The sequence below is a fragment of the Sturnus vulgaris genome, chromosome 7 (assembly GCF_052056855.1).
Source record: "Sturnus vulgaris isolate bStuVul1 chromosome 7, bStuVul1.hap1, whole genome shotgun sequence".
Taxonomy (NCBI): Eukaryota; Metazoa; Chordata; class Aves; order Passeriformes; family Sturnidae; genus Sturnus; species Sturnus vulgaris.
In genome coordinates this window covers 24,819,773-24,835,363 of record NC_142249.1, presented here as the reverse complement: position 1 = coordinate 24,835,363, position 15,591 = coordinate 24,819,773, and the positions used below count along the sequence as shown (strand labels likewise).

Below are 15,591 nucleotides of genomic sequence, written 5' to 3'. Positions count from 1 at the left end.
TTCAAAGTTATTTTTCTGCAGGTTTTTCTCTTTTATCCAGCTAGTCTAACTTTTTGAGGCTAAACAGTTGTGTCAGCTGCATGTACACACATCCATGCTTTGCCAGCTGGTGTCTTGGTAAACCAGCTCTGGACCTATCCCTGCATGGCTGTCTTTTTCTAGTAGGGTAGCCCCTACCTGCCTAATCTCCAAATGCACAACCTCACCCTTCTTTCCTCTTCGTCTTACCCTACCTATCTGCAGACTATTTAACTGCATTTCATTTGCATTCTTCTTTAAGAGCTAACCCTTTGGGCTTACTTCTCTTGCGGAGACAATCATGGGGCTTGGGGACACTTCTTGTGGATACAGTTCCCTAGATTTCATAAACTAACAAGTATAAGGTTTTCATAGCAGCAGTTTTCAACTCTAGGTTGTTTCTTGAAAATTTTTACAGCTACTCTTTGAGCATATTAAAAAAAATGTTATTTTCTTCTTTATTCCACAAAAATCCCACACAGTTAAAAGTTCCATTAATTACTAGATGGATCATCAAAGTGAGAGCAGCTAGAGCTTTTTGTTCCACAATTCTTTATAGGACTGAAATATTTGCAATACAATCCTGGTTATACATAAAGATTGGAGCATGAGAGGCTGGAGACCAGCACTGCATCTGCAGTTTGGGTTGATGGCAAGTTGATGAGAGTCAGCAGTGTCCCTTGGCAGCCAAAAGGGACAACTGTGTCCTGGGGGGCATCAGGCACAGCATTGCCAGCTGGGCAAGGGAGGGATTGTCCTGCTCTGCTCTGCTCTGCTCTGCACTGTGTGCAGTTTTGGGTGCCACAAAAAGGACATCAAAATATTAGAGCATGTCCAGGGGAGGATGACCAAAATGGTGAAAAGTTTTGAGGGCAAGAATTAGGAGGAGCAGCTGAGGTCACTTGTTTGTTGAGCCTGGAAAGGAGAAGGCTCAGGAGTGACCTCACTGCAGTTGACAACGCCCTCAAGGGCAGCAGTGGACAGGGAGATGCTGCTCTCCTCTCTGGTGAGCAGCAACGGGACACGAGGCCATGGAGTGAAGTCCCATCAGGGGAAGTTCAGGTTGGGCATTAGGAATGGGTCCTTCAGGGATGGCTGTTGGTCACTGGAACAGGCTCTCCAGGGAAGCCATCATGGCACCGAGCCTCTCAGAATTCAAAGAATGTCTGGACAATGCTCTCAGTTCTGTAGTTTAGGTCTGGGTAGTCCTAAGGAGCAGGGAGTTGGACTTGATGTGTATGGATCCTTTCCAATTGGAGATATTCTAGCATTCTGTGATTGTGTGATTGTGTTCTTGGGTTTGCGCAATTTGCAGAATTATCACCATATTCAAAATGGTATAAGACTGTAATTAATTAAATACTATTTTATGTATCATATATGCAAAATATTATACATAAAATGTTAATGTAAATGATATAGTAAGTGAACCAAGAAAGTGTCTTTATTTTGTATGAACAGTAATATGACTTGCAGAAATTGAGAAGATACAGTTGTTTTGATGACTTACAGCTGTGTGTAGAAGGTTTTTACTGCCAATTGAGAATTATTAATGTAATAAACAAGACTGACCCTTACTTATGATGCAAAACCTACATTTAGCTTATTATAGACTGCTGAAAAGTGATATTCCACAAACCTCAAATTTATTAATTGTACTGGTGTTTCTAAAATTATTTTTTAGGAACATTTAGACAGTGAGAGCATGAAATTGAAGCAACTTGAGGACAAAAGCAATCAAAAGGAAAGGAAACTTTTATCTATTATTTCCAATCAAGATGATAAAATAAGAAATCTGGAAAGCAAATTGCAAGAATTAAATGAAGCACAAAAGGGTACACAGATGCCAACATATAAAAGGGAGGTAAGATAAGAAACCAAGCAGAAATAAAATATAAAAGACAAATATTTGTAAATTATTACTTCTTTCAAACATGAAATGTTTGGAATTCTTACTAATTATTCTAATAAACTTATTTTAAATATCATAATTCTATAATTACTAGGAAACTGTCAGATTATACAAAGCACATAGAGAACACCATTAAATACATATTGCTTAGTTGGTATGTTAATTATTTTTGGTATATCTTGAAAATTTTCATATTTGTGAAAACTCCAGATTGACATTTCTGGTTTATAATTTTTAGTTGGAAGTTGTCACCAAAACTGAGTTGATTTTTTTATTTTTGTGCTACCCTATTTTTGCATTTTGGAATTCTGTCCTTGTGCAGCTAGAGTGCAATCATTGATGTGAATCTAACCATGTATACACATATTAGCTACCTAATTTAAAGTGAACACAGGCAGAACTTGTTGCTATTAGACTTCTAAGCGTTGCTTAGCTTACTGTGGCAAGGACTTGTATCCTGTGTTGCTGGATGTAAGGCAGCTCAAATGCATCTACAGGATCTGCATCCACACTTCAGCATTACAGGTAAGACACACCTGTGGTTATAGGCAATGGATCGGCTTATACAGATTTCTAAGCTTACACATCTTTGGAATCAGCTGATTTGGCAGACGTGCTCAAGTTCGTGTCTGACTTGGAGCACATATGAACTACCCAGGCCATCTGGTAATGTAGCTCTAGTGGAACTGCAGCTTAGTGACTGGTTATGAAAACTTCCCTTAATGCCTGGCAGATGTAAAACTGTGTAATACTGGAGTGAACCACACGGTGGTAGTAAAAGTTAATAACTTACTTAAAAACTGCTGGAACTCCTGACATATTAGCTTCCGATATGTTCATTGAAATTTTCAGTGAATAAATTGATTTTTAAGATGTAAAATAGCTGGGTAAGAAGCTTATATGAAAGACAGAATCTTACCTTATACATAACTGAAAACGAATTACAATCAAGAAATAGTCTTAGAATTAGTTCCCTTTCAAGGGAACATGAGCAGAGAAATGAGTTAATAAGTTAACCTAAAAGGAACTAAGAATTTCACACAAACTGCTTTTGTCATTTTGACAATGCTTTGAGAGCTTTCAGCAGGACTAGGTGAAGGACCCCATGACATTTTTATTCATATCAAGGTGAAGTACAAAATTAATATGCTAACATGCTCAATATTTTCATATTTTACTTCAAGGTGAAAAGTAAGAAAGTTGTTCCAGATATGCCTGAATTATCTCTAGGGATCTCTGGTATTTCACCTGAAAGGTAAATACTTCTGCAGTATTTTTCAAATTTGCTTTTGGCTTTTCTGCAATTAAGGCCAGCTATTGCCCTCTTTTCTACACAATACCTTAAGAACTGGCTAGGCAAGGAGTCGGGAGGGGGGAGCATCAAAAGGTCAAAGAGCTAATGCAGGAAGATAATAGAGCCAACGACTATGTGGAATCATAGCTGGGGCTTTACAAGTATGGAGGGCTAAGCTGGGGGGCAGAACATTAGCCACTTGGTTCAGCAGGAGGTTAAATTCTGGGAAACAGCGGTGGATGTTAATGCTGGGGTTTGGATAAGCATTAACTGCCTTGCATTAACTCTTCTGGACAGGAATGTACAGCCTCATGGATTAACTCGTGGCAGCACAGCACAGGAGCCTGCTGTGCTGCCAGGAAGAGGTCTGATAGGCAGCATGAAGAAATAATTCTTGGCCTGATGCATCCTAAATGAGATAGTTTGAAACCAAGTTTATCTGTAAGCTGAAGCCAGCAAGCCCCTGCTATGACCAGGGGTCAAAAGCAGTAGATTTCCTCTTCCGCATGTGATTTCAGAAAAGTATTGACCAAAATTTTAGGTTTGCATTTTTCATACAGGATAGGCAGTAATGCCACTTGTAACAATTTTGCTGGGGTCAATAGAAGGTTTTCTAAGGTGAGGTTAGGGGAGTGTTAAGGGAAAGTATCAAATTCTTGCTGTCTTCTTATTCTCTTGCCTAGGCATCTCCTTTTGACCACTCCCATACATAGGCTAGGTGAACCACATGGATCTTTAGTCTTTTATGATAAGAAAGAGAGGAAATAAGACTGTAATGTGAGAAAGACTTGTTTGTCTTTTTGATTTATATCTAAAAAATTAAAAACCCTTACCTGTCTTCTGTCTCCCTACTCTCAAATAGCTTCCTTACTTTACTGTTTTCTTGGAAAGAGGTATGTGACTGGTAAGATTACTGGTAATCTTACATTAGTAAGATTATAGTATCACAAATGTCTAGCAAATTAAGACTGCTCATCTAATCATAGCTATATTTTTAAGTTCTGATTAGAAACTTCATTTTTTTATTATTTCTTATTTATCAAAACATCAGAATGTTTTAACACAAAATCCCATCAGAATGTGTTAACAGTAGCAATTTTAAGTACTTCTGTAGATCTTTTTTTCAAATGAGATACAAACAGATATTTGTGTCTTCAAAAAGAAAAACAACAGAAGTAGGAACACAGTCTGATTGTTATATGAATAAGCAATAAAAAAGGAAAACAATTCACGAGATCAAAGAAAAATCCCTTTTGAGATCTTTTGATGTAAAGATGCAAAAGAGAACACAAATCCAACTTTACTTTTTCATCTTTGAAGCTCATTTTATAAAATCCATTATATTACTCAGCAAGTTTATCAAAATGTCACAGTGGAATTTTATGGATGCATCAGTAACTAAATAACAGTGCCTTTGGGCCAATAAATTCACACGAGCATGAACTACTTTTACCATTCTCAGTGCAGATAACTAAATATCAGATTCCCATATGATACTCTGGAAAGAAATACTAGAGTAAGTCCTCAGAATAAAAAGAAAAGTCATATGATACGGTATGAAACCAGAGGGGATGAGTTCACAAACTCCTCCCCAAAATGCCAGGTAGACAAAGAAGGAAAGAGCTGTAACAAATGCTTGTGTGTTCCTTCTTCTGCACTCTGAAGTGCACTGGCAATAACAAAAACAATTATTGTTCATAGTGGCAGCATCTTATTTTCCTTAGAACTGAGGTGGAAGCAGTACCCTTGGGAAAGATAAACTCTTCCACAAAATACCTGAAAGAACTGAAAGGCTGGATTTTTGGGGGTGGTCCTTGCAGGCTCAGTTCCTCTGTTCAAATATATATGTGTATGATATGACTAAACAACTCTTTGACAACATTTCCTCTTCCTGTTTCTGCTTGCTTTTGCTGAGGAGAACAAAAATATGTATACATATGTTGAGGAACAAGATATCCAAGAAAAGTAGCTTATACTATTGTTTTTCTCTGGTTTGTGGGTTTGACTAGATTAAAGGTCACAACAAGCTGAATTGGTTGACTCTTTAATTTACAATTTTGATCTTCCAGAGAGAATCTGGAGAGTATTTTCCAGGACATGAAAGAAGAGTGTCATCGAATATGTAAGCTAGCCAGAGAACAAACAGACCAACTGAGTATATTTAAGATAAAGCCAGAACCTGAAACTGGTAATATCATACTTAAGCTCTTATTGTGATTCAACTGTTTGAAAGCTTTGCTTTATATTTGAAAATACTGCAAATTACACATACATAGAAGTACTTCCACTGTTTACCATCTGCCTTTTTCAAGTCTGTTCACATGGTGCTCAGTATTTCACCAAGAAAACGCACCGCCAGTTTTGGCATTCTATGACGAATGCTCCAAATCACATGCTATAAAAGACAGTCATCACATCAATGGCTCTTGTAATTGTTTTGTCCCTTGGAGTGAGAGGCAGGCACTTACTACATGTGATATCCCATCATACTGTGTGAATGACAGCACTTGCTTGCTTTTAATTTAGCTGTCAGTTCAAAAGATGTCTGCTATGAATGCCTCTAGCCCCATATCTGTTAGAGGAAAACTGCAGGACTGAGGAGACTCGGAGGACTTATTTCCTAGATTTCCCTATGCAGACTTTTAAATACTGTTTTCTTATATGGGACAAGAGCTTAATCCAACCCTTCCTGAAAACAAAGGGAAGGCTTGATTTTTGCTGAAACTGTGAGAGATCCTGAATGTCCAGTTCTGCTAATGCTTACCTTTAATACAATGTAAGCTACTATGGGTACTCTCTACTAACTTTTCTTAATAGTAGGATCAGACTCTTAAGTGATTTCAATGAACACCAGCCAAATGCACACAGCTGAAGCAAAGTATGCTGATTTCAGTACTTGATTTTTAATTTAGGTCACCCATTACTGAAGTTTTGTTACATGAAGTGCTGACATGTATCTTGTTGCTTCAAATTGCTCTGTCTGAACAGTATTGTGATAGTTTGATTGTATGCTAATAACTTCATTATTTGAGGGTGGGAATTTTGGAGGAAATGTGTTTGGCAATTTACTTTACAAGAATGGTTTTGATTTCCCAACCAATGCCTAACTCAACTGTGTGAAAAGCCATACATGATGTAAGCGATATAGATGATAAAAGAAGTGCTTAAGTCAACTGTGTGTAAAGGTATACATGACAAAAGCTATATAGATTTAATGTTTGATTTGTTACTTCTGTGTTCCACTGTCAGTAGGCTGCTGTACAATCAGTTTATACTGAGGTTATTCTCTCACCTGGTTAGGAGTAACCATTACCATTTTTATTAATATAGTGCCAAAAATGAAGGGTGGATTCTCGAAACAAAGAGAAATCATGGTCCCATTTCTGAATAGTTAGTCAGTTTAAATATTTAACTAATTTGGAAACCAGTGGGAGTTGGGTACCTGAATACCTTCTAAAATCGTGCTCATGGTGCCTAGCATGTTCTTGGCACTGTGTGAAGTGGTTTGGGTTCCAGCTTCTATTTCTGCCAGAACACTTCAGTAAATATGCAAGTATGTGTTAAGAGTATGGGACAACATAATTTTCAATAAAATGAAAATGTTTATAGCCATAAATCAAAGTGAAATATAATTACTAGAAGAGAGTAATTTCCTTTTATTTCCGTTCTGATAGTTTTTGTGTCAGAACTAATGTTTGTGAAAGAGAACTACACCTCATTCTGATTTTAAAGAGAAAATAAACAGTTAAAAAAGCAGGGAAGGAAGACAAAAAAATAATACCCCAATGTCACATTTTTAATAACTGTATTTCAATGGACTATTTAATATTTTCTTCATTCTTTCTTCACAGAAATACAGTTTTCCATGCCGATACAGTGCACTGATAAAACTGATGAACAAGCAGAAGAGCTTTTTAAGCCTCGGGTTATAAAGGATATAAATAGAGGTGCATCATGCATCACATCTATCACACCAAGAGGAGTGGGCCAAGATGAGGACAACAACTCTGTAGAATCACTTTCTAAATTTAATGTCAAGTTTCCACCTACAGACAATGACTCTGCTTTCTTGCAGAGCACTCAGGAAAAACCAACAGTTCCTTGTACTGGTATATCTGAAAACATGCTTCAAGATCATCATTTTAACCTGGAGCACAGAGACCGTGCTGTTAACCTCAGTAAATTGGAACCTAACTCATTTGAAGCTCATGGCATTGATCTCATGACCTCAGCTTTACAAAGCTTAACTACTGTTGACAAAACAAACCCCTCAGATCATGCAAAGATGCCCATAGAAAATATCTGTGACAAATCATGTTTAAAAACAACAGACAGTGGTTTCACATTTGTACCTAAGCACACAAACCAGGGTGTACCTGAAGTAATTTTTTCTTTAGAAGCTGCTGGAACAACCGTCAGAGGTCCTCATCAGGTATCTTTCTGTAAATATTCTACATTTCAAAAAATGCTAATGATTCAGACACACATTTTGCAAAGAACTTTGAGATTGGATTAATATATTATCTAAGAAACCTCATCAGTCTATTTTAAAGACAATATCTCATGTCATTTCTTCTTCCTAATACTGCAGAATGTGTCCGAGATGCTTTTCCAGTGAAACGTCAGGAATATAAGCAGACATAAGTACTGGATGCTTTTACAAATTTCAGTTCATCTAGATATTAATTGCTTCTATATCTATTTCAAAGCTGTCATTAATCCTAAATTGCCCCCTAGATTGCTTTCTTTCTACCCTTGATCTTCGTTGTATAGGGCACACATTTGTTTTAATTGTTTTTCATGTACAGCAGAGAATAAGAATAATGAACCAATTAAAAAGCTAAACAGATAAATAGTTCCACTATGATAAAAATAGCTACTTTTTGTCTCAGTCTGAGGTATCAACAACACTGTTTTCCTCTAATCTAAGAAACTTAAAGTTTTGTCATTGTAGGAAAAAAGCGTAATTGTGTTTTTGAATGAAGGAAAGTTTGCAAAAATATTTTATTTTATGTATGTAATTTGGGCTTAAATTTCACTTACAGCCTTAAGTCCATGTGAGCTTCTGAAAACAAGGTCCAGTAGCTGTAAAGCAGAAAATCATATTGGCATGTTCTGACACTCACATCCCTGAGTACTTTGCTTCTTTTGTGTAACATCCTGTCTCAGCTGAATGCTGGCAAAATTACGGAGCTTTATAGACTGATTTTGTGTTTGTTTTTTTATTTCTGTGGTTTTTCTGGTACTTTGTGAAAGGACAGATTTTCAAGAATAAGCAAACAGTGATAATTAGGAATTCTCTGAGGGTGGAATTCATATATTTTTACTATTTACATGGATTAAGTTTTCTGTTCTTTCCTAATGATAAGGTACATGTGGCAGAAGAGCTTTACCTTTCCATTTGGTCACTGCAGGACCTGCAAAACCAGCATTTGGAAAGTCTTGTAGGACATGATATCTTTGATGTATTCTTCTCCTAAAATTTACCCCGTCTAGTTTAATTTTGCATTGCAAACCACTTTTGAGTGAAAATTTTAAAGCATTGAAAGACTGATGCTATAAGCTTGATTTTTTCAAAAACTATTTTAAATATCTATTTATAATGTAGGAGATCTCAATTCTTTACCAACTTATTAATTACAGTTTTCATTGTATTTTTCATTGGGTCCTCAGTTAAAGTTGTAACTAAGTTAAACAAATTAACACATTTGTTTTACTGCTAGTAGAATTCCTGTGGAACTGTGAAGAATTCACTCCATTGCTTGCTACTATCCTCTTTTTTTGTATTCCCTGTCCAGCCTGTTCTTTTACTAGTTAGTTTGTGTATTCATTTTTCAATAGATGGCACCCTGCATTGTACATTACAGCAAGTGAAACAGCTGGTATGTGGTTAGAAATTGATAGGAGAATATGCAGCTTAAAAAGTACAGAAGAGTGGCTGAATAACAATAAACCTTTGACCATTGGTATTTCCACAAAATAAGGAAATTAATATGGAGCCAGCATTTAGAATGTGAATGATCTGTTTTGTGGAGAAAAATGTACTAATGCTAGCACTCAGAGAAAAAGAAAGCTAATGGTGAACTGTTTATTATTTGAAAGTCATATCTGCAATAGCACTGCATTGATTAAAATGCTATTTCTTATTCAAAAGTTTGTTTGCAACAAGGTAGTATTACTTTAGAATCCCTTAAACGTACATCTGTGCATATCAGTATATTTAAATATCCATCACCTTTATTCAGCGGCTTTCAAAATAGGGTTTTTGGTATTTTTCCCAAATAATTGGACTCAGCTCTAGAGGCTTTTTCTGACTGTAAATTGTGCTAAAGATTTGGTAATAGATAATATATATGTAGATGAAAATAGTAATTTTTTAAAGTTACTTGTATACGTGCCCTTTTCACTGTGTTAACCTTAGCAAAATTTAGGCATAAACTTGTTCTTAGTATTTTTACCACCTTTCTAGGGGGTGGTTAGGCTGCTTACAGCTTCGATCATCCCTTCCAAAAATGAAGGAAAAGCCAAAAAGGAGAGAATTTATATACCTCTTTTTTTTCCTAGTGTAGATAAAACTTTCAAGTATTTACTACATATGTTAACTTATAAAATGGAAAACCCCATAAATGCAGTAGATTTGGCAACAGCAAGTTCTTGGAACTGCTCTCAGTTGATGTAATAAATTTAGCTCTTTCCTTCTATGTGGATACTAAATCTAAAAACTCCGTACTGTTTTCTTAGAATGTAACTAAAAAAAAAAAAAACGTGACTGAAAAGAGCAGTAGATTAAAATAAACGTGGATATTAGTGAACCTAGGATTTTACAGACTGCATTTAGCTGAGGCTTTCATATAGATGCACGTTTATTGGTATTTGCAGTTTGAGGGAGTTGTTTCCATCAAAAATACTTCTAAGTGTGTTCATGATTTTAAAAGCAAATCAGTAGTCTATTAATCTCAATATTGCTTTTGAAATGGAATGTCTGCTTAAATAGATACCTGTTCTGACAAGGATATTAAGCACAAGCTTAGCACTCAAGGAATGGAAGTTAAGTGCCTGCATGTGTGGGTTGCTGGATGGGTACCTCCCCTTGTTATGTTTCCAAGATGACAAATAGTTTTTACAATACTATTTTATCTTTTTTTCAAACGGTGCTTTCTATCATATCAAAAACAAATAATTCTAAACATATTCATGTAGTGTGTTTAAGTGTGTTAACTTGTTTAAGTGTGTCAGCGTCTAGATAGATTTAATATGCAATTTACACCAGCAACATACAATAAGTAGACTCTTTGAGCTGAAAAAAGTGGTGTGATTGCACTTACTTACTAATTAGTCAATTTAATTATATGGATTGCTGACCATAATGAAAGACAGTAAATCTGCTATTGCTATGTGATAAGCTAAACACTGTTTAAAAACAGAATGGGCAGGAAATTGACTCCCAAGAAGATCAGGGTGGTTTAAAAAGGTTTAGCCGCTGTGAAAGCCAGCTTAGTTGTACAGTGGGTTGCCGTGGGAGAAATAAACAATAGATTTTAACTATTTGGCATGATGAAATTTAAAGAAGAGCTGAAAATTAAAAATCATGGGTATCAGTAGCAAGAAACTTAAAACTTACAAAGAAGCGACTTTGTAAAGTATTCTTCCTTGCCTTCCCATGTGTGAGTGAAGCAAGAGGAAAAAACTGAGCCAAAAAAAGCCCTGTAGGGCACACTCTTTTCTAAGCTCTATCCTCACATAGAGCTCATACCAGCTTGCTGACATTCTTTCTACTTTGTAGTCACTACAGGATGCGTTTGGTTTTCAATTTACTCAAAACCTGATTGTCCTGGCCATATAATGTAACTATTTGATCTTGTGTTGCTAATGCTAAAGTTATGAAACTTAAGTTTTAACTTTACTTTGAAAACTGATAGAAGATCTTTTGATTCCTAGCTGGTACGATTCTAAATAGCTTAGACTCTGGGCTTAAGTGCCTTGAAATTCCAATGTTGAATAAACAGACTTGCTGGCTTGAAACTAACTAGCTCAGGGACCAAGAGCAGTGCAGCTGCTGAACCAAATCCAACGTAGTTTATAGAATTGCCCGAATGCATGGACAGATATTCAGATGGTTACAGTGAGTTTGATGCTGTCATGGCAGGAGGAGTCCCAAAAAAGATTATTTGTGACACATTTATACTAAAAGGCAGCCAGAGCAAATAAGTACCTTAAGCATGACATGGAGGTAGTCATTTTGGAAGTAAGCTGAACACTAGTTACATGACAATAAGAATGGAAATAAAATATTAATAATATTAACTCTGTACAAGAAACATTTTATTCTAAGGCAAAACCGTATTTTCTCATTTCTGCTAAATAGCTATTGTGTACTATAGCTTCTACAGTAAAATACTGAAATTCAAAGTTTAAAAAAAGCTTTAATATGTACCAGACTGATATTACAGAATTGTGCTCATAGCAATATTTATCGTTCATAGATACCTAGGTATTTTTAAATATTTGCAAGGATACTGTGTTTATAGAACTTTAAGAAATCAAAGTCCTATCTTTCTTTTCTTAAATGAGAACTCTCTAGTTAACATCTCTGGCCAGGCAGGTGTAAAGGAATCCTAATTTAAAGAGGCAGGTATTCTTTTTAATATAAATAACAGCACAATGTAAATCACATTGTAAACCTCAGCAATAATAATTTTCTGTTTCTTTTAGCCCATTTGGCAGCCTCAAGACAATGATTTGCTGGCACAAGCATATGCAGACTCTGAACTGAATCAGTGTGGAATATGTGAATTCTGTCGAGAAGTTTTCCCACCATCTCTAACATCTAAGGAAGATTTCCTTCGGCATCTCAATTCCCACTTTAAAGTACAGTCTTAATGTATGAGAATTCAATGGTTCACTGTTTTTGCGTACATTTATACATTTTTTTATTCAACAGATAAGAGTTTAAGAATTAAGACTTCTTGTAACAAGAGTTCATGACTGAAATTGTTTGTCAGATAAGCACATTTTTAGTTGTCTTTTGACAAAGCAAAATGAAACTAAGTCACTCCGTACTGTAATTCACATTATTGCTTGTTATGCTTCACTATTAACTTTGAGAGTGATGTCAAATGCTTTTTTTTCCAGTTAATCTTTGTCTGAATAGGCCTGAAGTTGTGACTATATTTATGAATGTAGATTTGCAGGATTAATGCTTTAATCTAGCTGGCAAAAATTGGTAATGCTAGGATTTTTTTTTTTACAATATCCAGTGATGTAATTATGTTCTCCCTGAAGTAAACAGGAAGAGAAGTAGGCCCTTATTTTTTCATTTATATTATATTATTTCCAAATTTAACTTACAATAGTGAACCTCTTAATTTAGATTCTTGTATAATTATCATAATTGCTGAATCCAGGTGGGCCAGAATAAGGATAGGCATGTTCACTAGTAACATAAATGAATGGTTGACTTTCCCAGCTGAATTTTTTACTAAAGCGAGTAATCAAAAGTAATACATAAATGACATTTTTTCCAAAATGGAACAGTAATGATTTTATTAGTATCTGTTACATATTATTAAAAATAATTTTCTTGTTCATGTACCTTTATAGCATTAATAATTACTAAAAATGCTTTCAGGGAACAGATTATGTTAATATGAAGGATATAAAAGGTTAAACTTTCCCCAAAACTAACAATACTAAAGATTACTTGTCATCCCTTCTGGTCTGCTCTGATGGATTGCCCAAGTCTGGTACAGACTACAAAGGAAAGGGGAAAACCTAATCACCCAAATCTCAGTGACTTTATTTTTCATCTGAATATACTTAGTGGCTTTCTCAATACAATTAAGCTTTGTGTTTATTTGAAACATTGAAGTCTGATAAAGTTTCCGGATTTACTGATACCAATTTTAAAAATAGGGGTGTTGCCAAGTATTTTAAATTAATGACAAAGGGTGCTTGCTTTTTGCATTTGAACTGAATATAGAGTTTAGCCCTGATGTTGAGAATTAGCATTAATATTTTCATAGCAGCAAAGCACAACACTTTTTCTTTTTAAAGATTTGTTTGCAGGTGACAAATTTCTGGACGAATTAACACCTGCGTAATTTTTAGAAATGGATTTTTCTGCAATTATTTTCTCTATTTTAAACATGTCATGTTTGTGACGGGCTGTCAACAGAGTGTACTGTAAGGAACAGCAGTGTACAGTGCACGTCTGCGCCATGACCTGGAGGAAGAGTTTGTTACTGTGGGAGCTCTGAGCCCTGCGGGTCCGCAGCGCTGAAGAGGCGGTGTTGGGCCCGGCCGCGCCGTGCGGGCTGTGAGGCGCCTCCCCGGAGAGCGCGGCCGGGGGTGGTGCCCGGGAGAGGCGCAGGTTCCAGCCTTGGGAGGAGAGAAGAGGGATTCGCACATCTCCAGCCAGCCCGACACACAGCACCGGCTCGTCCTCTCAACCGTGAAATCCGAGCTCAGGAGCTCGCGTTATTAAGAGATGCGCAAACTGCGAATCACCTTTGAAGAAAATAAAGTCGTCTGTTTCTCCCCCCCCGCCTCCACACGTGGATGCGTTTTCCCCAGGAGCTGGCAGAGCCGGCAGCCCTGCGCCCAGCCCGAGTCCCCGCGCAAGGCTGGACAAGGCTCTTTGTTGCTAGAGGCAGCCTGGGGTCCCCCGCAGCCAGAGCACAGCGGGGAGGACGGCAGGAGGTGGGGGGAACACGGTTGACCAAAGTCTCGTCGACCAACAGAACCCATCCATCTCCCCTTGTGAGGGCTCCTGCCTAGTGCAACGTTTTAGGAAACTCTTTAATCCTGCGTGCGTAAAACTGTTGCTGCCTGAGGGCATCCAGATAGGCTCACCGATCAGACCACTGCGAGGAGCACTAGTTTAGTTTTTAAATAATAAATAAATAAATAAATAAATAAATCTCACGCCGAGCAGTTGTGAGCGACTCGAAGTGGGAGGCGAGTGCGGTCCCTGAATGGGCCCCCCTTACACAGCTTTCTTGGAGGCGGCTGCTGCTGCCAGCAGGGACATCTGCTTTATTACACTCACCAGAGGAGGCTCAGTATTCCTCCCCTTCCCTCCCTCTTCCACACAACCCGGCAGAGGAGCTTGAATGCAAATGGGAAGTAGAATGTCATTAAAAATAATAAATATGGTGGAAGGAACTTGAGAGGACAGGAAGAGCAGCAAACTCGTCCGCCAGGTCCAGCGGAGCCCTCTCCGGGACAGCCCCGGGGCTGGAGCAGTTTCAGGGCTCCCTCCCGTACGAGCTCATTGTCACCCCGCCCCGCGCTGACGGTGCGCGACGCGTGAACCCCCGCGCTCACAGCCAGCGTTCGCGGGAGCGCTCGCAAGGAAACAAACTGCTCCTGATTCCTATCGGGAGCTCTCTGAGGGACACTGCGGCTGCCTCAGCCTGCTGCGAGGGCTCCGTGCCGGCGGCCGGGTAGAACACATGTAGCTCCTCTGTCTCTCTGGCTAACTCGACAGCTGCTCGTAGCTCCAGTAATTAGACTGTCACTGCTTGTTAGAGGAGAGGAAAACGCTCCCATGACAGATTCCACGAGTCCTCTGTTTTTTAAAATCTCGCAGAAATCACCAGAGCATTAACTGAGATTTCTTATTTATCTAGAATCAGAAAGAAAGACGTTCCCTCTCCCATCTCGCACTCCAATCAGATCTCTCTTCCGACTCCCATGAAACAGTGAAATCGCTCTAAGCGGCTGAGGAAGTTACCTGCCTTCCCCTGCCTACCCGGGAGGAAGAGGGAGCTTCCTGGCTTTGTGAACTTGCTTTTAAAATCCCTTCCCGTATGGCTGTATCTAACCACATAATAGAAATGCAGTCTTTTCTCCATTAACTGAGCGGAGGAGTCGTTCAACACACGATCCTTCCCCATTCGAGATAATATTAATTCAGAGGATGCTCAAGAGAGGCTGTTCCCCCTTACGAACAAAAGCACTGGAGGATCAAGCCGAGATGCTTCTACCCCCACCCATGGTTCACTCAGCAGATGAGACTCAGAGGAGGCGATTTCTTCCCCTCCCTACCGTACATTCTCCTTTCCCCCGCAATCATACAAGGTTAACTCAACAGAGGAGTCTCAATCCAAATGGCAACTGGGATTGCATTAAAAAAAAAAAAGGGAAAAAAAAAGGAAAAAAAAAAGGAAAAAAAGAAAAATAAAAAAAAAAAAAAGAAGGAAGGGGGAGAAAAAAAAATCAGAAATAGGGAAAGAAAAGAGAAAAAGCAGCAGGCTGATTACGAGGTGTCAAAACTGCCAGGAGCAAGAAGGTGATAGCAATCAGGGGTGAGAAGAGTGCGCCATTCGTGCGGGGCAGCTAATTATCCGTCTCATTTGAGAAGAGC

At 38.0% G+C, this 15,591-nt stretch overlaps 1 protein-coding gene across 3 annotated transcripts in view; it reads left to right on the top strand.

Moving 5' to 3' along the window:
- Positions 1 to 13,536, top strand: part of TANK (TRAF family member associated NFKB activator) — a 28,287-nt gene extending 14,751 nt beyond the window's left edge. Inside the window, exons 6-11 of one of the 3 annotated variants that reach the window (XM_088168146.1) lie at positions 1,703 to 1,882; positions 3,115 to 3,185; positions 5,294 to 5,412; positions 7,076 to 7,656; positions 11,937 to 12,105; positions 13,399 to 13,536. In XM_088168146.1, coding sequence (XP_088024272.1) covers positions 1,703 to 1,882; positions 3,115 to 3,185; positions 5,294 to 5,412; positions 7,076 to 7,656; positions 11,937 to 12,104 — 1,119 coding nt within the window. In that variant the 3' untranslated portion in view covers position 12,105; positions 13,399 to 13,536. The other 2 variants (XM_014880893.2, XM_014880892.2) reach the window with 2 other exon arrangements.
- The last annotated feature ends 2,055 nt before the right edge of the window (positions 13,537 to 15,591 follow it).